At 46.8% G+C, this 26,425-nt stretch overlaps 2 protein-coding genes and 1 long non-coding RNA gene across 5 annotated transcripts in view; all 3 read left to right on the top strand.

The window, feature by feature from the left end:
• Positions 1-26,425, top strand: part of LOC309525818 (uncharacterized protein) — a 106,673-nt gene that overhangs the window by 63,415 nt on the left and 16,833 nt on the right. Inside the window, exon 1 of one of the 3 annotated variants that reach the window (XM_082211416.1) lies at positions 14,371-14,701. The exons of the other annotated variants lie outside the window; for them this stretch is intronic. The gene's annotated coding sequence lies outside the window, so the exon portion shown is untranslated. Of the gene's footprint in view, positions 1-14,370; positions 14,702-26,425 lie in introns of those variants that run through there. 3 annotated transcript variants of the gene reach the window in all.
• LOC309525845 overlaps positions 4,194-26,425 on the top strand; it is a 39,984-nt gene continuing 17,752 nt past the window's right edge. The window contains exon 1 of the long non-coding RNA XR_014216541.1: positions 4,194-4,312. This is a non-coding gene — a long non-coding RNA (uncharacterized lncRNA). The remainder of the gene's footprint in view (positions 4,313-26,425) is intronic.
• Positions 15,540-26,425, top strand: part of LOC309525763 (uncharacterized protein) — a 28,638-nt gene continuing 17,752 nt past the window's right edge. The window contains exons 1-2 of the mRNA XM_082211278.1: positions 15,540-15,700; positions 23,739-26,027. Of these exons, the coding sequence (XP_082067404.1) occupies positions 15,601-15,700; positions 23,739-25,876 (2,238 nt within the window). The 5' untranslated portion in view covers positions 15,540-15,600 and the 3' untranslated portion in view covers positions 25,877-26,027. The remainder of the gene's footprint in view (positions 15,701-23,738; positions 26,028-26,425) is intronic.

The raw sequence follows: 26,425 nt of genomic DNA, 5'->3' as shown, positions 1-26,425 counted from the left end.
AACATATAAAGATTACTGGAAGAGTAAAATAATAAACCTAAATTGAAAGAATATAATAAAGTTAGAAATATTTGAACAATTGGCTGCAATTTTTTTCAAATTAATCAGAGATTGGCAAAAGATAAAAAGGATTTGAGAAAGAAACTTCAAGATTGGATGAGTACTTAATCCAATCTAAAAGTAAACATATTTCCAAATTATATGATTTGCTCCTAGAATGAGAGGTAAAGGAGGAGCAAGTGAAAACAGCGATGGTAAAGTAGGCGTAGGATTTAGGGGAAAATATGATGAGCCTGTGGAATGGCTGTGGAAAAGGGATATTAAATTTACGGCATTCCACAATTTAAGAGAGGATGTAATGATAATGCAATACAGATGGTATCTGACCCCGGTTAGACTGGCAAAAATGTATACAAACTAGTGATGTTTGTTGGAGATGCAACAACGGGGCAGGAACCTTTCTACTCATGTGGTGGGAATGCAAAGAGATAGTGGAATTCTGGGAAAAGATTTACAACGAGTTGAAAAAGTGATTAAGGGATGGGCTATCTTTTGATGAGTGTGGAAAGAGCTTTCGTCACCGTTACACTCTCACTTTCCATCAAGGAATTCATACAGGGGAGAAACCATATCTGTGTTTGGAATGTGGATAGTGCTTCCGGGAGCAAACCAAGCTCACTTCCCATCAAAGAATTCATACAGGGGAGAAACCCTTTCAATGCCATGAGTGTGGAAAGAGCTTTCGTCATAGTTCCAGTCTCATTTTCCATCAAAGAATTCATAAAGGGGAGAAACCATATAAGTGTTTGGAATGTGGAAAGAGCTTCTGGGAGGGGGCCAAGCTCACTTCCCATCAAAGAATTCACACAGGGGAGAAACCCTTTCAATGCCATGAGTGTGGAAAGAGCTTTGGTCACAGTTCCTATCTCAAGACCCATCAAAGAACTCATACAGGTCAGAAACCATATCAGTGCTTGGAATGTGGAAAGAGCTTCAATCGGAAAGATGTTCTCACTTCCCATCAAAGAATTCATACAGAGTGGAAACCAAAAGAAAAACTAACGCAAACATTATTAAACAACCTTTACAAAACATATTTGTATAGAAAAGAGAAAGGGCGGGGGAGAATAACTAAAAATACCCTTTATCACTTTTGTATCATATATATTATATCATTTGTCAACACATAGAAAGGCAGGCTCCCCCAGCTCTTCCCTGGGTGCCCCCCTTCTCCTCGTCACCCACACAGAGTGATTCTTACTCTGTAGCAATAATTATTCAGAATATGCTCTCCAGGATAAACCCAGCTGTCTTTAGTATCCAGTAACCTTCAGCAAGATGGCACTTTCCCTACATTGTGCCCGCATAGCCCAGCCTTGCAATCTTAACCACTCAGACAGTGGTCCAGTGGCGCAGCAGCAGCAGGGGTCCCCTATTAGCTAAAGTGGTGCTTCAGTTTAAGAACAGTTTCAGGTTAAGAACGGACCTCCAGAACGAATTAAGTACTTACCCTGAGGTACCACTGTAATACAAATTAGTATTTCTCCAGTTTCTAGGTCCAGTTTCTATAAAGCCTTATTAAAACTGTTCCAACAAATCTCAGTCAAGTCACAGTCCAAAATTATTGTGTCTTTTAATGTTCATCCAATCCTGCTTCCTCTTCTTTTACTAATCTTCTTTCCTAATCCACTGGGGGGTGGGGAAGAAGGCATATTAAATCTCTTTCCTCATACGAGATCGTAGCTTGTGTTATGAACAGTTTCTTCCTCCTGTTCTTCTTTCACCTGCTGAACAGAACCTTCTGCGCCACTCCCAGTGACTCCTTTCCAATGACTCCCGGCTTACAACCCACACATTCACCTCAGTCTCTCTTTCTGGGACCCGTCTTGGTCTTCAGTGTAAAGGTGCTCCATGTCTGGATGGGGAGCAGAGCTGCAGAAGCTTGCTTGGAGTGGATGCATCTGGTTCTCCATAAATCAGGCAGAGGCAAAGTTCATTGGCAAAAGAAGAACTTTCTACTAAAGGTTTTTCCAGTTTCTCCTCTCAGGATTTTAGCCATGACATTTTGTCCCACTGCCAGAAAAGCATCTTTAGCTCCCTAGTTTCTGTGGCAACAATTTGACTCAAGTTTCCATCACAGAACCGTAGAATGGGAGAGTCGGAAGTGTGGGGATGTTTAGGGAGGCAGGAGAAGGATATATTGTTTACTAATACAGTGGTACCTCGCAAGACGAAATTAATTCGTTCTGCGAGTTTCTTCGTCTTGCGAAGCACGGATGCACCCTGGTATTAACGGTTTTAAGAAAAAGGAAACAAACTTGCAAGAGGTTTCGTCTTGCCAAGCAAGCCCATAGGGAAATTCGTCTTGCGAAGCAACTCAAAAAACGAAAAACTCTTTCGTCTTGCGAGTTTTTCGTCTTACGAGGCATTCGTCTTGCGAGGTACCTCTGTATCCTTCCTAACTTGCATTAGCAAGTTCTATAACTTAGCAGAGTTCCAAACATTCCCCTTTTTAAATTTGCACGGTAGTTAGCTTGTTGCAGGCTTGCTTAAGCCTCTTTAAATATAGGATTCCTGGTAAGATCTCTTCTACGCCCTCATAAAAATACACGACACAATCTTGCTAAAGTCAATATAAAAGTAGTTTACTCACTCATTCAGTTCACAGAAGCATCCCTCAAGGCAGAATTTGGTTGCTGTCACTTCTCCTAATATATAGAAAGACAAAATGGAGAAAAAGAGCAGAATGTGGAGGACATGTGCTCCTCTACTTATAATAGGCCTCACCTATTTCAAGTCACATGAAGTGGAAGTCTGTCCCAGCTCAGGAGGAAACAGGAAGTTTTCTCCTGAGTAGTAGAAAACATCCCCAAATATGTCCACTATAGGAATGTTGTACTTGACTGCTATAAGTTTCACATCCCACACAGGAAGAGAGCCTGGGTGTCATCTGGTCCTGCCCCCTGCAAGTCAGGAATCTCAGGAATCTCATCCAGACCAATTGTGATTCATCTTGAACTGTTTTGTAGATGGATGAAAGAGGGCTTTGGAAGACATTTAGTGAATAGGAATATTAGCCAAAGTCTTAAAAAGAAAGACAAAAAAATTGTTATATGTCGTCACATGATATGATGAGGGCTTATCTGAAGAGCCAAATGATTTTGGTTAGTTCAGGATGATGACATTGGGCTGCAACTATTAAGATTGCTGTGATCCTTGAAGATGATGGGTTTTTCAGAGCTAGCCAACCTAACCGGAAGAGTCCGTGACCAGAAGGAGGAGGAATATCAGGAAGAATGGACTAAATTTAATGATTATTTAGTTAAATATGTCAAGTTAGATGAATTGGAATCAGCTTGCAGATACTTAATCGACTTAGGATTTTATATAAGTTAAGTGATGAATTAATAGGTGTAATTTCAAAATTAAAAGATCTAAGGATGTTAATGTTCAAGTTAAACTTTATAAGAACTGTGATTTGGAAAACCCTTAAAAGGATATGCATTGAAATTCAACCAAGAGGAAGCGAGGAAGGCACTTAACAATGTTAATAAGTGTAATTTTTAATACGGTTATGATTTATGTTTGTTTGTTTTATGTGTTTGTTTATAATTTTGTGAAAACCAATTGAAGTAAAAAAAAAAAGATTGCTGTGATCCTTTGATTGGTGAATAGGAATGATGTGCAATTTGCTTTTCCATCCAAAAAACACCTACAATATATAAAATATAAATTACTTATTGATCGGAGAAAGAGAGGCGGATTTGACCTACCTGACCTGGAATTATATCATACTGCAGCAGGTATGACCTGCTTAAGGGAGTGGATTAAGTTAAAGGACACTGATGTATTAGATCTGGAGGAAGTAGGAACTCAATTTGGATGGCATGCATACCTAATAGATGGAAAGGAGAGAGTCCACATGGGTTTTATAATTAAATCATTGTATAAAATATGGATGAAATATACAGGGATTCTAGAACCCAAAACACCTTGGTGGGCCACACCTTAGAAATCATGACTGTAAAGAGAAAGAATATGAATAACAACTGGGCAACATATAAGGATTACTGGAAGAGGAAAATAATAAACTTAAATTGAAAGGATATAAGGAAGTTAAGATATATTGGCTGCAGTTCTTTCAAATTAATCAGAGATGACAAAAGAGGAAGAAAAAGGATTTGAGAAAGAAATTTCAAGATTGGATGAGTACTTACTCCAATCTAAAAGTAAACATATTTCCAAACTATATGATTTGCTCCTAGAATGGGAGGTAAAGGAGGAGCAAGTGAAGACAGCGATGGTAAAGTAGGCCCAGGATTTAGGGGAAAAAATGATGAGCAAACTACTGTGAGACAGGGATATTAAGATATTTATTAAATATTTTAAACATTATTTTCACCAAACACATATAAAACCATCACCAAAATACAATAATCAAAGAAAAACAGAAAAAAGTAAAAAGACTGACACATAATAAAAAACAAACAACAAAATCAAATACTTTAACAGCCATATTTTCTTCGCTTTTTGGACTTCCTCGCATCTCCCGTTCCTGCGTTCCCAATTATAAAATTAGAAACAGCAATTTATCAACTTGTTTCAACTCTTATTTTGTAATTTTCAAATATTATGTCTCCGACTTTAAATATTTTTATCAAAAACTTAAGTACTTAATTTAGACATAATGTTAATCCAAAATTTATCTTTTTCTCAAATCTCATATTAAATTTACAGCATGCTACAATTTAAGAGAGAATGTAACGAAAATGCAATACAGATGGTACCTGACCCTGGTTAGACTGGCAAAAATGCATAAAAACTGTAGTGATGTTTGTTGGATATACAACAACGGGGCGGGAACCTTTCTACACATGGGGTGGGAATGCAAAGAGATTGTGGGGTTCTGGGAAAATATTTACAACAAGTTGAAAAAGTGAATAAGGAGTGGGCTATCTTTAAGGAATACATCAAAAGCTATGTGGAAAAAGTCGAACTTTTGACAGATATTGAGTGAATCCAGAACATGATTAGAGTGAAAGGAGAGTAAAGTTAAGATAGAAGAAGAGATTAAAGAAATAATGAAATGTGTTTAAGGCAATTGGAAAAAGAAAGTAGTGTAACAGGAACGGCTGGAAGTCAAGTCAGTTTGTGGGTGTTCATGTGGGGTAGATGTGTTGGTATGTATAGTATAGGTAGGCATAATATAGAGTAATGTAGGTATGCTTTATGTTAGGAAAATAACATATTGTATATATGTACTGTGTAAATGTAAATGTATGTGTTCTATATGTATGTGGTTCTTTGCAGGAACATTTGTATTTCAATAAAGGCCTATCTTTTTTTGGGGGGGGGTTCTGTGTGGATAACCTCCAGTCTGGGCGCCTCTTTTTGAATTTCTACTACATATACATGACAGGATTTTTTTAAAAAAATTGAAAGTGATTTATAATGAGATTGAATATAATTATTGGTAGAATCAGCAATACATTTTTTCTTAGTGTTTACAGTTCAGTTTACAGATGGTTGGGGCGGGGGGAGGGCACAACATGCCGAAGCAGAGCCCATCTTTTTCAAGGGATCCTTAGTAAACCTGGGAACGTCTGCATGTAATCTCACCATAAAGAAGGAGGCTGGAGCCTGAAAGGCAAAAGCATTGGCCCCAAAGGGCGATTTTCCCCATGGAGACCTGGGACCCCTTCTCCTTCTAAAGGGACCTCCAAGGAGGAAGCCAGGGCTGCCAGGGCGGATCATCGGGTGACAATGTTTCTATTTTACTTAATATATGTGGGGTTTTGTGTCAGCATTGCTTGTGCGGGTTCTCTGCTGTTCACCTGTGTCCCTTTGGTGATGAGAGAGGTTGGGGTTGGCCATGGGTGTGGTTGTTCATTTGTGGTTGGCTGTGGTGGTCTTTGTTTTCATGGGTGAGTGGGGTGGGTGGGTGTTTTGGATCAGGTTAGCCACATTGATTTGTATGCTGTAGGTGGGTTTTTGTCATTGTCTTGTTGGGCTGTCAAAATAATGTTGTTGGGCTGTGTTTGTGATAAAGGGGAGTCATACTGGGGTGATGGCGTTTGTTCAACACTGATCTTTTAAAAAGAAACTAATAACAATAGTAAACAACTGTGAGGTTGGACCCCAACAGATATCTAGTCCCTGTGGAGTTTGGAACTGACAGGGTTAAAACTCACTGGTGTCCTGTATCTGGATCTGGGAGGAGCTGGGAGGAGCTCCATGCAGAGAAGTGCGTCACAGGATGTTGTTCTGACGCTCTTCAGATCTGTCTCTGCAACGGACAGAGAAGCAGCTCAACTTAGAGGCTGCTGTGAGAAAGTGCTTTTGGAAAAGCACAAAGATGCCGGAATGCTCTGATGGTGTCTGATGAAATTTATTGCTCTGTAAATAAAGCTACTAGAGATAAGGACGGACTGTCTCTGGACTGATTTATCCCTTTTCCTCACACGGAAGCAGGACCGCTGCTACTCTGCAATTTCTTTGGCCAGGTCAGGGTGATAGCAGAGCCTACGCCAAGGGAGCGCTGCCTGGACCCAAAGATTTATTTCTCCAAAGGTTATGGATGATCCGCGTCTCCTCATAAGTGTGAGAAGGGAGGAAGGCTGCCAGCTTTGAGTTGCTGTGATCTCCTATAAGTGAGGAATGCTGGTGATCGGAGCCAAGAGCCCAGAGAGACGGCTGCTTCGGAGGACCAGCTTGCTTGCTGGCAAACTTGTGAGTACGCTTGAAGCCCCAGGGGGAGGAGATGGCTGCTCAGGCACAGCAAGGCCATGAGAGCTACCCCAGTGAAAAGCTGCATGGGGCCAATTGGGAGGCCTGGAGTAAGAGCATGCACTACTGGCTGGCAGAAAGGAAGCTGTGGGACTGCACCCAGGCCGATCCAGTCCATGCCCAGTCCAGTGAGAGGTCTGCAAAAGCTTCTGAAGCAGACGTGGCTGCTCTGGAGAGAGAGCAAAGGGTGCTAGCCATTCTAAGGGCCAGCGTTGATACTTGGCTGTTGCCAAAGCTCCAAGGGAGGAAGCCCTGGGTCGCGTGGCAGGCACTGAAGATGGCATGTCAAGCCTTAGTGGGAGCCACACCAGAGGGGGCTGAGAGTTGCCCAGAGAATGCCCTATGTTCAGAGGGGGCTGGAGCTGTTTTGGGAAGCTGTGCTTCAACACATCTGTGTGATGGACTGTGTGCTGGAGAGTGGCTGAGAGCTGAGAAGAGGAAGGCAGTGGCAGGCTGTTCCTTAGGCAGCAGAGCACCCAAGAGTGGGGGTGCAGGTCAGGCAAGCCGTTCCAAGAGCTCTGCGAAAGCCAAAGTCTCCAAGAGTTGTTTGTGCTTTGTGGCGACGTCCAACAGCGCTGGGAAGCATCCGCTGGAAGCCCAGGCTGCCAAGGACACCAGCTGGCGTGGAATGTCAACAAAGCAGGTTCCCAGAGCCGGTTCTCAGCAGAGACGTGAGAAAGCAGCAGGCCAGGAGGAAGACAAGGCGCCTTATCACCTCACAGCTGCGCTGGTCTGTCTGGGAAGCAGCGAAAGCCCTAGTCGGGGGGAGGCTGTGGCCATGACAACCAGGAAGGACACTGACAGTGGGGGTGCAACCAACGCCATGGCATCTTTGGAAAACAGCCAAAGCAACAGTTTTTCTTTTGTTGTCGACAGTGGAGCGTCGCATTGCCTCGTTAACTCCAGAGAGCTCCTGAGGAACTGCAAGACAGTTAAAACTGCACGCTCTGTTATTTTAGCAGATGGGTCAAAAAGACCTCTGACTGAATCTGGGTCTTTGTTTTGCTCCTTTCTAGGTTGTGAAGTGCCAGCTTATTTTGTCCCAGAACTTGCCCATTCTCTTTTGAGTGTGTCAGCATTATTGGCTATTGGAATTGATGTTCTGTTCTCTAATAATTTGTGCTCTTTTTACAGGGATGGGAAGAAGATCTACAGTGTTGAGAGGAAAGACAGGCTCTTTCTGGTGGAGCTGCCCATTGAAAATGGGGCTGGTGGGAAAATGGGGCTGGTGGAAAATGTGGCTAGTGGAGAGTCCATTGATGATGCCCAAGTGCAGTGTGCTAATGATTGTATTCATCTGTGGCACAGGAAATTTGGGCACGCAGCGTGGTCGTATGTGCGAAAAGCCGCAGAGAACACAATTGGGTGTAGGTTCAAGGCATGTGACAAATTCCTAGATTGTCAAGCCTGTAAGCAATCAAAGGTCACAACATGCACATACCCCAGGTCAGAGAGAAGGACCAGCAAACCCTTTGAACTGGTCCATGCAGATTTGTCAGGGCCCATGCCAACACCGTCTTTAGCTGGGTCTAAATGGGTTCTGATTCTGATTGATGATTTTTCGAAACACACCTGGCTGTTTACGCTTAGATGCAAATCAGAAGCAGCTGCACTGATCAGAGATTGGATCACAGCGGTAGAGCTGCGTTTCTCTACCAGGGTGATTTCCTTTCAATCTGATCGCGGGGGGGAATTCACAGGTTCTGCGCTGCAATCATTTTTCAGGCAGAAAGGTATCAGTCATCGTTTGACTGCCCCCTATTCTCCGCAACAGAACGGGGTGGCGGAGAGGAAGTTTCGCACTTTACAGGAATCAGCGAATGCTATGTTGGCAGACTCGGGTTTGCCACAGCGCTTTTGGGCTGAAAGTTATAAGACAGCATGCTTTGTGCAGAACAGGGTGTTCAATTCAAGTGTAGGAGACACACCGTACTTTCTGCTTCATGGGAAGAAACCGAAGGTGGATTTCTTCCACGTTTTCGGTTCGCAGGCTTGGGTTTTGGTTCCAAAGGCCATGCGCAGAAAGGGTGAGCCAAGGTCTAGGAAGATGATCTTTGTGGGCTATGAGCCGGGTTCAAAGGCGTGGCGTTTCGCATACCCTACTGGCAACCAGTCTAAGCTGCTTATTAGCGGCAGTGCTGAGTTTTGCGAGCAGAGTAGGTGGAAACGTCTTCACGGGAACCCAGATGTTCTGTTAGACTCAGGTGATGAGGAGGAGGAGGACGAGGCTGAACCTGTTGCTGAGGCGCACGGTCAACAGCCACAGAGTCCAGAGCAGGGATCTCCAAGGCAGAGGCCCCAAACCTCTCCAAAAGGGAGTCCCAAGACCCCTCCACAGGTCTCTGTCAAGTCTGAGCCGAGGAGTGAGCCATCCTCACCAGCAGAACCAGCTGTACGCCCAAAACGGCGCAGCAGGTCAGAGGGGGAGGTTGCTGACACAGGAGATGGTAGGGCTGATCCAGGTGAATCAGGCGCAGGTCCAGAATTCACGCTGAGGAGGTCAGCTAGGTCAACCAAGGGTAAGCCTCCTGAAAGGTATGAAGCCACTAGTGTTTGGGTTGGTGTGGCTAGGTGTGAGCCTGAATCCTTTGAGGATGTTCAGAAGTTGCCTCAGGAAGAAGCTAGCAAATGGCGTGAGGCGATGCAGAAGGAGATGAACTCAATGGAGTCTCTTGGTGTGTTCTCACTCACACAGCTACCGGCTAACCAGCGAGCTGTTAGTTGTAGGTGGATTTACCGCTTGAAACCCACAGAAACGGGAGAACCACAGTACAAAGCGAGATTAGTGGCACGTGGATTCACACAGAAAAAGGGTGTCCACTTCACAGAGGTCTATTCGCCGACCTCAAGAGCGGAGACTTTGAGAATGCTTTTGGCGATAGCAGCACAGAGAGGTTGGAAGGTGAACCATTTTGATGTAGATGTCGCCTACCTGAATTCAGATCTCCAGGAGGAGTTGTACATGCTTCCTCCTCCAGGGTTTGAAGTCAGTGAGCAAGGAGTCGTGTGGCGGTTGCACAAATCCATCTATGGATTACGCCAATCTGCCAGGAATTGGAATATGTGCCTACATGAAGCCTTAGAGGAGCTAGGTTTTAAGAGGTCTGTTGCAGACAGTTGCCTGTACCTGAAGGGGTCAGGAGAGTCACAGGAAGCGATTCTTGTCTTTGTTGACGATATCTTAATGATGTCACAGACTAGTGAGCAGGTGAAGAAGTTTGCTAGGGAGCTTGGAAAGCGGTTCAAGCTGAAGCAGCTTGGGGATATCAAATCCTACTTAGGTGTTCAAATAGCGAAGACTGAGGATGGTAGCTTTTTGCTTTGCCAGAAAGGTAAGATTGAACAGTTGCTTGAGAAGTTCAGGATGTCTGATTGTGCAGGTGCCAGGTCACCCATGGAGGCTGGATACGTAAAGGAATTTCAGCAAGTAGAACGCGCTGCGTTCGAAAATACTGAAGTGTTTCAGTCAGCCCTAGGGAGTTTGTTGTACTTGTCTCAGTGGAGCAGACCAGACATTGCGTTTGCTGTCAATCTGCTCAGCAGAGAAGCATCAAACCCCAGTGTGCAAGCCTGGAATGGCATCAAGAGAGTTCTGAGGTATTTGCAGGAAACCAAAGACTTTTGTCTTAGGTTGCCAGCGCAAGGAGAAGTGAAGCTGACTTGCTTTGTGGACTCGGATTGGGCTAACTCTGAAGACCGCAAATCAGTGTCAGGCCTAGTGGTGAAGTTTGGAGACTCAGTAGTTGGGTGGAGAGCCCGGAAGCAAAGTCTCATAGCGCTTTCATCTACTGAAGCCGAGTTCAGTGCGCTATCAGATGCTTGCAGAGAGCTGGAGTTCTATGTGTGTTTGGTCAAGGAAATCTGTGGAGAGAATTGTCTGCCCGTTGTGGTGCATGAAGACAATCAACCTTGCCTCAAATTGACTGAGACGGGGCAATTCAAGGCGAGGACCAAACATTTGGACATATGTTTCCGGAATGTATGTCAGAGCATTCATGAGGGGCTAGTTGCTCTGAAATACTGTCCCTCAACAAAGAACCTCGCTGATGGTTTTACAAAACCATTAACCTTCCAGAAGCACGAGGAGTTCTGTGAGGGTCTGTGTATGGGGAAAGCATTGTTGACTGCTGTCTCCAGATGCAGGACAAGAGGGGGTGTGGAGTTTGGAACTGACAGGGTTAAAACTCACTGGTGTCCTGTATCTGGATCTGGGAGGAGCTGGGAGGAGCTCCATGCAGAGAAGTGCGTCACAGGATGTTGTTCTGACGCTCTTCAGATCTGTCTCTGCAACGGACAGAGAAGCAGCTCAACTTAGAGGCTGCTGTGAGAAAGTGCTTTTGGAAAAGCACAAAGATGCCGGAATGCTCTGATGGTGTCTGATGAAATTTATTGCTCTGTAAATAAAGCTACTAGAGATAAGGACGGACTGTCTCTGGACTGATTTATCCCTTTTCCTCACACGGAAGCAGGACCGCTGCTACTCTGCAATTTCTTTGGCCAGGTCAGGGTGATAGCAGAGCCTACGCCAAGGGAGCGCTGCCTGGACCCAAAGATTTATTTCTCCAAAGTCCCACCCCCTGCAATAAAGAATCCCTGACATTTGGCCTTGCAGCCTCTGTTTGGAAAACCTCCAAAGAAAGCAATTCTGACACTGGTGGTTTAAAAACAGAGATTGGGGAAGGAGTGTTTGCTGACACTGAAGATCCGGAGAATCATTTAATTTCGTTTTACTTCTTAACGCAGGAGTGCTGGAAAGGAGACAAATCAAGGGTGTGTGTGTGTGTGTGTGGGCATAATAATTGACTCATGCCCAGGTTGGGAAATGCCGCATCAGCCTCACAGTGAAATGGGTGCAGTTTCCCAGCCTCAGTTGTGGCGCCTGTGAAATGGGTATATCACAGTGAGGCTGAATTTAGAGGTGCTTCAAGGTGAAGGAGAAGCAGGGATGGGAAGGGGGGAGGCTGGGCTTTGCAAAGGGCCTGGTTTTTATTCTAAGGGTGGGGGTCTCCAGACCCAGCACCTTGAAGACCAGGCCGGCCTCGACCTCCGGGGGCAACTCGGACTCCAGGGCAGATTCTTCCAGGCGTCTCCCGGGTGGGGGCAGGAACAAAATGGCAGGGCGCTGCTTGTGGGCACTGGGCATGACTGAGCCTCTGCCCCCAGCCTCCTCCAGGAACCAGCAGCCCAGCTTGGCCACCGGAGGCGAGGATCTGCCGAAGGAGGCTCCTGCGAGGAGGAGGAGAAAAGGGGGGTGGACTAGATGGCCCCTGGGTGTGAGTCTAGGAGCGGAAGGGCCTCGGGAGAGCCCCAAATCATCATCATCATCATCAGCAGCAGCAGAATCTGGGTCCGGACCAAGGGGACCCCTCCCACCTAGCCCAGCCTCCTGTCCTCACAGCAGCCCAAGGCCCCACAGAAGAGAGCCGTCTGGGTAGAGTGCCTCTGGGCCTGGAGGCTCCATAAGAAGAGCCCTGCTGGATCAGGACCAGGGCCCCCCTAGCCCAGCCTCCTGGCAGCAGCCGACCCTGTGCCCCCCCCCCGGGAACTCCGCAAGCAGGAGCGGAAGAGCATCCTCCCCTTCTCCTTCTCCCCCGCTCCAAGGTAGACTGGCTCTGTCCATGGAGGATCCCCTTGGGCATCGCTGGGGACAAAGCAGAGCCCAAGGGGACCAGGCTCCCCCCAAGCGAAGAGGCCCTCCTCAGGGCGACGCTTCCAGGAAAGCGGAGGGGCTATCCCGGGCCACCTTCCCCTCCTCCTCCCCGCGCCCTCCCGGATCCTGGCCATGCCGCCCCACCTTCCCCCGCCTGGACTAGATGACCCTCAGGGGTCCCTTCCAGCTCCAGAATTCTACGGTTCTCTGAATTCTAAGTGAAATATACTCAGAGTCACAAAGTGATTTCATGCTCTTTATTCAGCTCCTAGTGGTGAGGAGGAATGAATGAAAGTCCCCTCAAAGTATCTGCTTTATATACATTATTTACACAATGGGCTGCACATGATTGGCTAATTCTGGAATTCTACTGTAAGCCAATCAGGTTGTGGATTCACTTCTATCTGGAGCATGATTGGGTGGTTCCTGCCAACCAATCATACTGCTGCATTGTTCTAGGACCAATCAGACTGCTGCAATTTGGATCCTATTGTTCTAGGACCAATAAGACTGCTGCAATTTGGATCCTATTGTTCTAGGACCAATCAGGCTGCTGCATTCTGAATCCTCTTGTTCTAGGACCAATCAGACTGCTGCAGTTTGGATCCTATTCAACTCAGTACATAACACTAAGATTCTGAAGTTGAATCGGAACCAGCGGGAAACAAGCTGCCTCCTCCTCCAGAATTTGGGGCGGGGGGGGCGGGAGGGAGAGCAGCGGGGGGGGGCGCCCCATCTGACCTTGGCGCCTCTGAGTCTTCCTGCCTGAATGCAGAACCCGACCTTCGTCCCCGCTGAAGGTCCCTTTCTAAGTCTGGAGCGAGTTCTCCCAGGGGGGGGGTGTCCTGATTTATTTATTTGCCTTTCACAGATTCCCAGGGGGGGGGTCGAGGGTCCTCCAGTCCAAACCTTTGCGATGCCTAAAGTGGGGCTTGAACCCAGGACCCTCAAATCGAGAGTCTCCTGCTTCGTCAGCGGAGGCTTCTGCTCCCAAGGGACCCGCGTCTCTCTCCCAGGGACCCTCCTAATATTGCAACAGACTTTCCCTCTGCGAGTGAGCAGGGGAAGCGTCTTTATTATTTCATTTACCCCCCACCCGTCTGGGCGCAGGGCACTAAGCGGCCTCTGAGCCGAGAATCACAGAGAACTCTGCACATGCCCTGGATCACCCTGATTCTGGGAGGGAAGGAGGACAGCCAGCCAGCCAGGGGGCTGTGCTCAGCTTGCGAAGGGTTAAAGGGAACGGAGCCGGAGTCCTAGAGAGGACAGGAAGTGGAGAGGCGGGGCGGGTCCTCCAGAGCCGAGTCCCCTCCCTCCGTCTCTTGCCTCTTGTCTCCTCCCCGCGCTGCCTCGGTTTCCCTCCTGGGAAGAAGAATCCGGGGGTGAGTCTCCTCCTCTCTCTCCCCCCTTGGGGGGCCCATGGGAGAAGGGGGTCCCGGGGCTGCAGGGGGAGACCCCCGAGTCTGGGAGCAGAGGGGGGTCCTGCCCCCCCATTCCTCTCTGCCAAGCCTGGGAGGGGGCCAGTTTCCAGGGGGGGGGGGCTGCAGCTCTGCTCTTCCTTGGCATCCTCTTTGGGGAAGGAGGGAGGGGTCCGGGGGGGGGAGAGGGCATGCCCAGAATGCCCCTTCCAGGGGAGGAGCCCCTGCCAGGCCGGCCTCCCCCCCCCCCCGGCAGACCCTCCTCCAGGTCAGCTCAGGTCTCCAGCCCAGAGCCTCAGGGGAAGCCTCTCTGGGCAGCAGGGGCCACGCCTGGGGCTCCTCCGTGGAGAAAAGGGGAGAGCCAGAGGGCTGAGCGGGCTGCACTGGGCTTGCCAGGGTTCAAGGGAAGGGAGCTGCCTTCCTTGAGAGGAGAGGGTGGAAAGCCGCCTGAAGGACCCCAAGATCTTGTCCTGAAGGGGGGGAGGCGATGCAGGGAGGAGGAGAAGCAGGGGGCTCTGGGTGGCAGGTCTGCCAACGTTTCTCTCTCTGATCCCAGAGTGAGCTTTCAAGGATGTTCCCCATCCTGGAGTTTCTCTGCAGCTGCTACTATTAAAAAACAAGCCCATAGCCTTTGGAATCCCCTGGTCGCCCATCTCTTCCCAAAGGAGGAACCCCAGTCTTGTCTCCATTGCAGAATGCTTTATTTACATTAAAGTTATAACTTTCACGTAGGTAAAACTGGAACTCCCTCCCACAGGAGCCAGGGATTGGAGAGACTTTTCTAAAGGGAAATAAGACAATCTATACATGGCAAGCATGACTGTGAATAATACTCTCTTAGAAAAATGTAAGATACAGAAGGGGACATTTATTTATGTATTATCAAGAAGAATAAAGCAAGGATAAACGACACCTACTCCCCACCTTCTGGGACAAAAGAGGGATTATCAGTCATTGTGTGGCTCCTACTACTAACAGGGGACATTGGTGCTATCTCAAAATAGACTAGTTCTATCAAGCTACCCTAAGCCTTTGGGAATCTTGCCACAAGAGGAGCGTAAAGCTCACCTCTGGAGTTTTTGGAGGATATACATGCCTGGTGTTCTTAAGAACACTGCAGATTTAGGACATGGGGAAGATCTATACTTTGATTGCTTCCGTGCCAGGGTGGGGGCCACATTTTGGGAATGGAGACTTGCGAAAATGGCTCCTCTGCTTCCACATACAGATTTGGTCCCCATGCAACTCTTGACAGAGGTGGATACGGCTACACCATCTGCCTGGCTTGCGATGAGAGAGCTCAAAGATTGTGAATAGGGCTCTCCATACAAAGCACCTAGCATGGGGGCACCTACATGTAATATCTACTCTGCTATTTTCTGCCCATGCTCTGGGGTTTCAGTTTTCAGGCTTGCGGACAGGACGGTAACTGGTTTTTTTTTACCAAGTTCTGTCAGTTATCCCCACTGAGTTCAATGGGTCACTATTGTGCAGACCATGCCAGGCTTGCATGTGGGGTGAGGAGCATACGGAAGAAATTGGAATCACTGGAGATGTTTAGAAATGGGGCTTCTCTTGAGAAGGGGCTGCTCCAATTATTCTTCTCCAGGGGCAGGAGAATATCTAGGGAAAGAGGATCCCTGCAGGGCCTCTGAGGCTCCCTTTGTTTCTTCCTCTCTCCTGCAGCTTGTTTTCGCTTCTTGACTGCTCAGGAAGGATGAAAGAGATCCTGCAAAGCTCATAAGGATGGAAGGGGGAAGATGGACGGTTGACCTGGTCAGGTTGTCTCCTGCATCCCTCCTCACAACCTCTGAGCGTTCCCTCCCAGGGACCTCTGAGAGATCCGGTGAGTTCCAGGGGAGGGGAGATGGGGACATGGATGGAACCGGAGAGGTATTGGGGCTTGCTCGGGGGGCACCATTTCGGGCTCCTCCACCTGCCTGTCTGCACCTTTGACATCTGCAGGCAATTTGAGCTAGGAATACATCACAGCTCTCCTACTACTGCGATGTATTGGCAGCTCAAAATGTCTAAAACCAGTACCGTGATTGAATGCTCTACCAGTGTCAGACAACTTACCAATCCTTCAGGCAGCATTAGAAGTCATGACTCTTGAAAGTAACCTGATCCTGGGCTTCCGATTTGTCTGCGAAGGGAAATGGCAAGGCGGTGAGAGTCGTCCGTCTAAAAGACGACTGTTATCAGGGCTTTTGAGCAGTGGGGGTGAGTGCCAGGGTTAGACACCCCCCAAAAAAGCCCCAAGGGTAGTGGGGTGTCGAGGGGACCAGCCGGGTGTGAAGAGGCTTGCCGTGATTCCCGGAGCCCTGACGCTGTATCGGCAGGTCAGCAACCACACTACCTGGGGTGTACGAGGCATCCATATCTTTCTGGTATAATTCCTCTGTGTATTCTTGCCACCTCTTTTTCATGTCTTCTGCTTCTGTTTGGTCCTTACCACTTTTGTCTTTTATTATGGTAATCTTTGTACAAAATGTTCCTTTCATATCTCCAATTTTCTTGAACAGACATCTGGCTTTTCCTGTTCTATTGTTTTCCTCTATTTCTTTGCATTGCTCGTTTAAGAAGGCCTTCTTGTCTCTCCTTGCTATTTTTTGGAAATCTGCATTCAATTTCCTGTATTTTTCACTATCTCCCACACATTTTGCTTGCCTTCTCTCCCCCGCTATTTGTAAGGCCTCGTTGGGCAACCACTTTGCTTTCTTGCATTTCCTTTTCATTGGGATGGTTTTAGTTGCTGCCTCCTGTATAATGTTACGAGCCTCCATCCATAGTTCTTCAGGCACTCTGTCCACCAAATCTAAATCCTTAAACCTGTTCCTCACTTCCACTGTGCATTCATAAGGGATTTGATTTAGATTGTATCTTACCGGCCCAGTGGTTTTTCCTACTTTCTTCAGTTTAAGCTTGAATTTTGCTATAAGAAGCTGATGATCTGAGCCACAGTCAGCTCCAGGTCTTGTTTTTGCTGACTTCTATAGAGCTTCTCCATCTTTGGCTGCAGAGAATATAATCAATCTGATTTTGATGCTGCTCATCTGGTGATGTCGATGTGTAGAGTCGTCTCTTGTGTTGTTGGAAAAGAGCGTTTGTGATGACCAGCTTGTTCTCTTGGCAGAACTCTATCAGCCTTTGCCCTGCTTTGTTTGGAACTCTAAGGACAAACTTGCCAGTTGTTCCTTTTATCTCTTGATTCCCTACTTTAGCATTCCAATCCCCTATAATGAGAAGAACATCCTTCTTTGGTGTCATTTCTATAAGGTGTAGTAAGTCATCATAGAATTGGTCAATTTCAGTTTCTTCAGCACCAGTGGTTGGTGCATAAACCTGGATTACTGTGATGTTAAAAGGTCTGCCTTAGATTCGTATCGAGATCATTCTATCATTTTTGAGATTGCATCTCAGTACAGCTCTCGCCACTCTTTAGTTGACTATGAGGGCCACTCCATTTCTTTTATGGGATTCTTGCCCACAGTAGTAGATATGATGGTCATCCGAACTGAATTCAGCCATTCCTGTCCATTTTTGTTCACTGATGCCCAGGATGTCAATATTTATTCCTGCCATCTCATTTTTGACCACATCCAACTTACCAAGGTTCACGGTTCTTACATTCCAGGTTCCTATGCAATATTTTTCTTTACAGCATTGGACTTTCCTTTCGCTTCCAGGCATATACGCAACTGAGCGACCTTTCGGTTTTGGCCCAGCCGCTTCATCAGCTCTGAATATACTTGTACTTGTCCTCCACTCTTCCTCAGTAGCATGTTGGACGCCTTCCGACCTGAGGGGTTCATCTTCCAGCGTCATAACTTTTATACAGTGGTGCCCCGCAAGACGAACGCCTCGGAAAACGGAAAACCCGCTAGACCACGGGTGTCAGACACAAGGCCTGCGGGCCGAATCCGGCCCGCCAGACCTCGTCATGTGGCCCGTGTAGCTGCCGCCGGCCGCCAGCCTTCACCTTTTATTCTAGGTTTCGGGGGGGTTGACACAAGGAAGTTTACATGGTGCGGCTCCCTACTCGCCTCCCCCCGTCGCTTTTAAGGACGTGGCTGCTGCTTCAAATGTCCCTGCGTCTCTCAACTTGCGCCTTTGTCGTCGGGGGCTGAAGCGAGGCGGGCAGCTGGATTCTTTCTCCCGCTCACTGCTCAAAAAGAGCAAGCGGAAGGTCAGGTCTCTCCGTGCCGCGGAGGGGGAGTCTTTCTCCTCGGAGAAACTTTTTTATTCCAGCCTTGGATCTTCTCCGGGGTGCAAACTCGCCCTGCGGGAGGCGTCCTCTTCTCCTTCGCGCTGGATTTCACCAGCCCGGGGCTTCCCTTCCTCTTCATTTCACCTCCCTCTCCATCTTTGCACAGCCAGCCTTTCCAGGACCGACGATGCCTGTGATCAAGTTGTTCTTTGGGAATATGGGGTGGCTGGTGGGGGGGGTGTGAGTGGGAGAGAGAGGCGCGCGCACACACTCCAAACACCCTTAAAATAAATGTAAAGTGGGGGCGGCGATGATGATGGCTGTGATGGGAGGGGGCTGCGTTCCCTGGCACCCCCTCCACTCCCCGCCCCCCACCGCCGCCTTCCTCCTCCTCCTCCTCTTGCAATTTCGCGGCAAGCCAAGCGAGGAAGGCGATCTGGCCCCCGGCTCTCTATCTCAGCTCCACAAGTTGGACTCCGCGCCCGCGCAGCGGTGCTGGGCGGTTCTCCCAGCCTTCCGGCACATGTCAGTCCCGCTGGCACATTCCTGGGAGGAGATCGGACGTGGCTCCTTGCAGCCCTTCTATCACTCGGTCACACAATTGGGCGGCTCGCTCTCCGCCCTGCCAGTAGCTCCACCTTGATCTCTCCCTCCTGCCTCGGGGAAGGAAAGGAAGAAGCCGGAGATCCAGTTGCAGGCAGCGCGCTCGCGCTCTTTCGCCTTTTGCGCTATGCAATGGCACCCCAAGATGGGGGGGGGGGCAGGCGAATTAGCCAAGGAAAATGAGAGTGCACAAGGCATGTTGATGCTTTCCTGTCAGAGCTCTCTCTCTCTCTCTCTCTCTCTCTCTCTCTCTCTCTCTCTCCCTCCCTCCCTCCCTCACACACACAGACACACACACACACATTTTATTTACAGCCCCATGCCGTGTATGTTTACTCAGAAGCCAGGCTCACTTTCTTCAACAGGAGTTTCAAGTAAATGCACATATGATTGCAGCAATCGTCTCATTAGGGCTCATTCTTTGTAACAGCTTTGTTTCCTAGTTCTGCTGGATCTCTCAGCAGCCTTTGATACAATTGACCATAACATCCTTCTGGACTGTCTACATTATTACAAAAAACAGTAATAATTGAATGCAGTGACAATAATTTATGATAATAAAGAGTGGACACATAGTCCTACAGATACAACCGGCCCTTTGAGGGTGACCAAACTGCTGATGCGGCCCCCCGATGAATTTGAGTTTGACACCCCTGCGCTAGACGAAAGGGTTTTCTGTTTTGGAGGCGCTTCGCAAAACGAATTTCCCTATGGGCTTGCTTCGCAAAACGAAAATGTCTTGCGAGTTCCTGCGGGTTTTTTTCCCTTTCCGCCCTTTTTCTAAGCCGCTAAGCCGCTTATCAGCTGATCCGCTAAGCCGCTAATAGCGCTAATCCGCTAAGCCGTCAATGGTCTTGCTTCGCAAGACGAAAAAACCGCTAGACGAAGAGACTCGTTGAACGGATTAATTTCGTCTTGCGAGGCACCACTGTATGCCTGTTGTCTTTCTCCATGGAGTTTTCTTTTTTTAAAAAAAAATTGTCAGGGCTGCCTCAGGTCCCAGCTCACAAAGGACCAACGCCAGTTTCTCTTTATATACAGAAGTCTTTATTGAAGTTCATTTTCGGTTTGACAGCCACGGCGCGCAGCCCTACATCTGAAACCCTAGACCGTTGAAGCTCCGTCTGAGTCAGTTCCTCCCCGACACCAGTTTAAGACCCTTGCCTTGGTCCACCTCCTTCTTTGTTCTCTCCTCCGCTGGGTCCTCCTGCCCGTTGGGGTTTCGCCCTTCCTAGACTCTTCCGACGCTGATTCCCCGGATTGTTCTCCCTCCCTCCGGCGGGCTTTAGGACCTGGTTCCCAATCCGGGCTCTCTGCTGTCCCGCGCACCTGTACATTTGAACTTGGCGCGCGCGCCCAGCTCCCAACCTTCCTTCTGATCGTTACACTACTCCTGTCACTGCTTTCCTCCTCTTCCGGGAGGTTAGCTGGTTCTGACCTCCCCTCCATTCCCCCCTTCTCCGATGGAGGCGTGGTCAGCCCTGACTCATCTCCTCTCCCTGCTGGAGGAGATGCTGGCCCTGACACACGGGAACCTTCCCCCCCGCTACGCTCTGGTGGGGAAGCTGGTCCTGATCTCCAGCTGCCGCTTTGGGAGTCCCCGCTGGCCCCTTGCTTCTGGTGCGTCCCCCCTGGGACCCCCCTTGTCCTGACCACCGGCGCCCCCTTCTGGGAATCCTCTGATTCGCTGGAGAGGCTCATGGAATCCCTCGGATCACTGTCATTCTCCCCCCCGCTGTCCTCAGATTCTTCCCATTCGCTCTCCATCTCCTGTCTCCGCTGTGCCTCTGTCCCTGAACCCCTGACAATAATATTTATTGAGATTTTCAAAATATTACAAAATGAAATAAAAGCAAAGAAAAATACAAAAATAATTGGCAAGTTAAAAAAAGAAGACAAAACCCTCCCACCATATAGATAGGAAAAAAGAAAAAATTCAACAATACCACACAAACAATTAAAACAATTACAAACAATTACAAAAAGGGGGAAAAAACAAATTCATTATTTCCAAATCCTCAACTGTCATCACCTTCTTTCTTAGACCTCCTCCTCCTCCCTTTCTTTGTATCCTAGTTATTAATTATCCCAGCAAATCCTTTCCATATTATAAAAAATTCTGTCATTGCATTACCCTAAACAATCTTAATCTTACCTTTCTATAATAAGATAAATCTTAAAACTTAAATCTTGTCCATACCAGCTTATAACATTCTTTCATAATTCTTTGAACATTTTTACTAAAACCGAGTAATTCCATTCCAGCATTTTTCTAATGCTCATCAATTATTATAAAACACTTTTAATAAAAAGAGAGGAAAAAAACAAAAAAGAAAAATACAAATAAGTCTGATCTTCCAGGCTTTGTCAGTCCTCATTATCACATCAATCTAGCTCATTAACCTGGCAACCTTATATCTGACGCCCTCAAATCTCTTCCTTGCCCCTTCCGCGACTCTTCTTCATGTTCGTAGCTATATTTTCCCTTGTCTCCTGCTCGTGATAACTCCAGCTTAACAGTATTTTCAGCCCTTCTCGACATATCAGCCCCTTTTCCATATTCAACCTTAAATTCCATGTGGTATTTAATAGCATATTTCAGCAGCCCTCCAAGGTTAAGATCCCACACAGTCCCAAACATCTCACGGCTCATTACCATATTTGAAAAGTCCAGACATCCCAGCATTGGGGGATCCATCCAGCCCCCCATTTCCAGACCAAACCAGACATTTTCTTTCCAAATCTGGCTTTTCCCAGGATCATTTGTCCAATCCGAAAACTCATATTCCTGTTGGGCCTGATCTGTCAAAACACACTCTTGATGTGATTCCTGAGTGGGCTCCACATATTTTCCCACTGCCTGTTCAAAGTTTCCCACTGCTTGTCCCAAATTTCTGACCGAAGTCTTCATCCATTTCACTTTTTCATGTAATTGTTCCAGTAGGGCATTTGTTTTGTAAAGGGCACACAACAAGGTTTCTGAATACATTGTTCTGCAAGGTCAGATGCCTGTTCCCACGATCGTAATCTATAACAGCTGCCAGCTCCCTGGAGTTAGTTACAGTTTCACAGTCTCCCTCTAGGGGGAAAACTTCTATTTCTTCTCGCAACAAAATTTTCCCTTTTAAGATACTTTGTCAAAATTTGTTCCTTTCAAATGCGAAGAGGGACGATGGAATCACTATGTTTCTCTTCTTTTCACTATCTGTCAAAACCACTTGTTTCTGGTCAATGAACTTCAAACGTCGGTCCTGACACCCCTGCTCCAGTATCAGGACGGAGGAAAATTACTTTGCTTAAACTCACTTTGAACAATCCAAAGATAGTCCTCCCCCTTCTTCTGTCAAAAAAGGGGGCTTGCACAGTTATAAATGATGGAATCCAATCCTTTAAAGATGATTTTCTTAGCTCTAGTTTAGATAGTCTTTGCTCTGTTCTGTTTACAAAGGAACAGAATGCTGACTTCCTGTTTAGACCTTCCCGCTCCATACCAAATAGAAAAAAATATTTTAAAATCCAATTCTTTTCTGCTCGCTAATCCTTATTTAATGTCCAATTGTTCAAGATTCTAATTACTCACGGGTGCTTATTTTAGAGTCCAAATTGTCCCAGGAAAAAGGCAGCGCTCCTCTGGCAACAGCTATGCGGCTTCGCTCCACGGAAATAGCAGTTGACTCACAGCACCGCGCCACTTCCCCCTCTTCACTTCGGAGTCCGTTCGTGGGTTCTTTCGCGAGTTGGGGGGGCGCTAAAGGTGCCCGCCGAGTCCCATGGTCACAGGCTTCTTCCGCCTGTGATTTATGAAAGGGTCCCCGCTTCGCCGTAGCGGAGAAGACCCATTTCCCGCAGAGCTTCCCCTCCAGTTCAGAGGGAGACCGCCATTGCCTGTGGCGCCACCCCGGAAGTCCCCTCCATGGAGTTTTCTTGGCAGGGATACCCGAGTGGCTTGCCGGTTCCTGCTCAAGGTGGATCATGTTTGGTCAAAACTCTCCACTATGACCTGTCCATCTTGGGTGGCCCTGCACGGCATAGCTCATAGCTTCTCTGAGTTATTCAAGCCCCTTCGCCACGGCAAGGCAGTGATCCATGAAGGGGGGAATAACTTTTTATTTGCTTTTAAAAACAAGGATGATAGGACTAATATACAAATATGTAGACCAAGTATCTCTAGCATATGGTTCACCATTAGTGGTCAGTGTATGAGTTCCGGGTTCCTGAATTGGTTTAAACTGAAAGAAAAAAAGGGAAACAGGAGAGAACAGAGAACATTCAACATTGCATAGCTGAATGCCTAGTCAGGAGCTCTTGCGGCTGTTGTGTTTAGATTAAGAGTGAGTTAGTCACTTTTCCTCTTTTGTCACCAATGAAACAATACAGAGTTAGTCTACTCTTGAAAATGGGAGTGGGGTTCAAACTGAAGAGAGTGATTTAGGTATAAATTAAAATTTAGACCAAATTTAGATTGAGGCAACAGCTGGTGGGGAGTGTGCAGGTGAAGAAGTTGCTGTTTGTTTCACAGACAATTTGCTGGATCTTGACCAGAGAGCTCTGCATAAGGAAGTCAAGGACGAGAATCATGGGGTCATGGACCCTCTTGGTAACGCTTCCTGTTGGATCATAATATCTGTTCTGAAATTAAGCAAGTAACTTTGAAAGTCCATACATACCTCTATGTGATGAACCTTCACTATTTAGATGGAGACCAACAGCATTTGGGATTCTAACATCCCCACCATGAACCCTGAATGGAGGGATATCCACTGTTTTCTCTGCAATTTTTTCCCTTCTAGTCATGCCTTTTAAAGGAATGACCAGATTGTCTGAACTGGCCAGGCCTTCTTAAATGTCAGCTTCAGAGCTTTAAGGGAAATTGGAGATGGAGTGGATTCCAGGATTGAGCCAACCAAAATCTATCCCAGATAAAAACCAAGCAATATGTCAGTTAATACCAGCCAACAGTGAAAACTATAGTAAGGGCTCGCATCTAACTCTCTTCAGTTCCTCCTCTATCACAAGCATTCATTAACTTTGTTCTTCCTGAGGCTCTAATTAGCTTTTCTCTTAATTGTAGATGGTGATGAATTGGAAGGGAAGACCAAGGGGGACCACAATAGAATTCACATAGCAGAGAAGTCAGATAAATATACAAAGTGCGGAGAGAACATCTGCCAGAGCCCCCAGTCCACCTCACATCAAGGAAAGACCTTTGTTCGGAGGGATAGAATCTCTTCACATGAAAGAACTAACAGCGGAGAGAAATTGCATCAGTGCAGAGAATGTGGGAAGAGCTTCTGTCACCGTCAGAATCTCACTTGCCATCAAAGAATTCATACAGGGGAGAAACCCTATCAGTGCTTGGAATGTGGAAATAACTTCAGTCGGAAAGAACAGCTCACTTCCCATCAAATAATTCATACAGGGGAGAAACCCTATGAGTGCTTAGAATGCGGAAAGAGCTTTAATCGGAAGGATGGTCTCAGTATCCATCAAAGAATTCATACAGGGGAGAAACCCTTTCAATGCCTTGAGTGTGGAAAGAGCTTTCGTCACAGTTCCAGTCTCACTTCCCATCAAGGAATTCATAAAGGGGAGAAACCCTATCAGTGCTTAGAATGCGGAAAGAGCTTTAATCGGAAGGATGGTCTCAGTATCCATCAAAGAATTCATACAGGGGAGAAACCTTTTCAATGCCTTGAGTGTGGAAAGAGCTTTCGTCACAGTTCCGGTCTCACTTCCCATCAAGGAATTCATACAGGGAAGAAACCCTATCAATGCTTAGAATGTGGAAAGAGCTTCAGTCAAAGTTCCCATCTATCTGTGCATCATAGAGTTCATACACGGGAGAAATCCTATCAGTGCTTGAAATGTGGGAAGAGCTTTCGTCATAGTTCCGGTCTCACTTCCCATAACAGAATTCATACAGGGGAGAAACCCTATCAGTGCTTGGAATGTGGAAAGCGCTTTAGTCAAAGTGCACATCTCACTTCCCATCAAATAATTCATACAGGGAAGAAACCCTATGAGTGCTTAAAGTGTGGAAAGAGCTTTTGTCGGAAGGATGGTCTCACTTCCCATAACAGAATTCATACAGGGGAGAAACCCCATCAGTGCTTGGAATGTGGAAAGAGCTTTCGTCAGAGAGGTAATCTCACTTCCCATCAAAGAGTCCATACAGGCGAGAAACCATATCAGTGCTTGGAATGTGGAAAGAGCTTTCGTAAGAGAGGTGATCTCACTTCCCATCAAAGAATCCATACAGGCGAGAAACCATATCCATGCCTGGAATGTGGAAAGAGCTTCGGGTATATGCAGTGTCTTAGTTTGCATCAAAAACTTCATACGGGGGAGAAACCATATCAGTGCTTTGAATGTGGAAAGAGCTTCAGCCAGGTGGGCCATCTCACTTCCCATCAAAGAATTCATACAGGAGAGAAACCATATCAATGCTTAAAATGTGGGAAGAGCTTCAGTCTCAGGCACAATCTCACTTTGCACCAAAGAATTCATACAGGGGAGAAACCATATCAGTGCTTGGAATGTGGAAAGAGCTTCAGTATCAGGCACAATCTCACTTTGCACCAAAGAATTCATACAGGAAGGAAACCCTATCAGTGCTTGGAATGTGGAAAGAGCTTTCGTCACAGTTCCACTCTCACTTTCCATCAAAGAATTCATACAGGGGAGAAACCCTTTCAATGCCTTGAGTGTGGAAAGAGCTTTCGTCACAGTTCCACTCTCACTTTCCATCAAAGAATTCATACAGGGGAGAAACCCTTTCAATGCCTTGAGTGTGGAAAGAGCTTTCGTCACAGTTCCACTCTCACTTTCCATCAAAGAATTCACCCAGGGGAGAAGCCCTATCAGTGCTTGGAATGTGGAAAGAGCTTTCGTCAGAGGGGTGATCTCACTTCCCATCAAAGAGTCCATACAGGGGAGAATCCATATCAGTGCTTGGAATGTGGAAAGCGCTTTAGTCAAAGTGCACATCTCACTTCCCATCAAAGAGTCCATACAGGGGAGAAACCATATCAGTGCTTGGAATGTGGAAAGCGCTTTAGTCAAAGTGCACATCTCACTTCCCATCAAAGAGTCCATACATGCGAGAAACCATATCAGTGCTTGGAATGTGGAAAAAGCTTCACTAAGAGGATGCACCTTACTTCCCATCACAGAATTCATACAGAGGGAAAACCAAAAAAAGAAAAATAATAACGCAAACATTATTGAACAACCCTTACAAAACACATTTGTATAGAAAAGAGAAAGGGCATGGGAAAATAACTAAAAATACCCTTTATCACATTTGTATCATATCATTTGTCAACACATAGAAAGGCAGGCTCCCCCAGCGCTCCCCTGGGTGCCCCCACCCTGAGTGATCGTTCCACTCTAGCAATAATTACTCAGAATATGCACTCCTGGATAAACCCACCTGTATTTCGTATCCAGCCTTTTCCCTCCCCTTTAGCAAGATGGCACTTTCCCTACATTCCGCCCCCCCAGCCCAGCCTTCAAATCTTAACCACTCAGACAGTGCAATATGACTCTTATTATGATTGTCTAATAATCCAAATTAGTATTTCTCCAGTTTCTAGGTCTAGTTTCTATAAAGCTTTATTAAAGCTGTTCCAACAAATCTCAGTCAAGTCACAGTCCAAAATTATTGTCCTTCTTAATGTTCATCCAATCCTGCTTCCTCTTCTTTTACTAATCTTCTTTCCTAATCCACTGGGGGTGGGGAAGAATGCATATTAAATC

This window comes from Podarcis vaucheri (assembly GCF_965113315.1).
Source record: "Podarcis vaucheri genome assembly, chromosome: 2".
NCBI classification, from domain to species: Eukaryota; Metazoa; Chordata; class Lepidosauria; order Squamata; family Lacertidae; genus Podarcis; species Podarcis vaucheri.
Note: the sequence above shows the minus strand (reverse complement) of the source record. Positions and strands in the feature narration are given on the sequence as shown.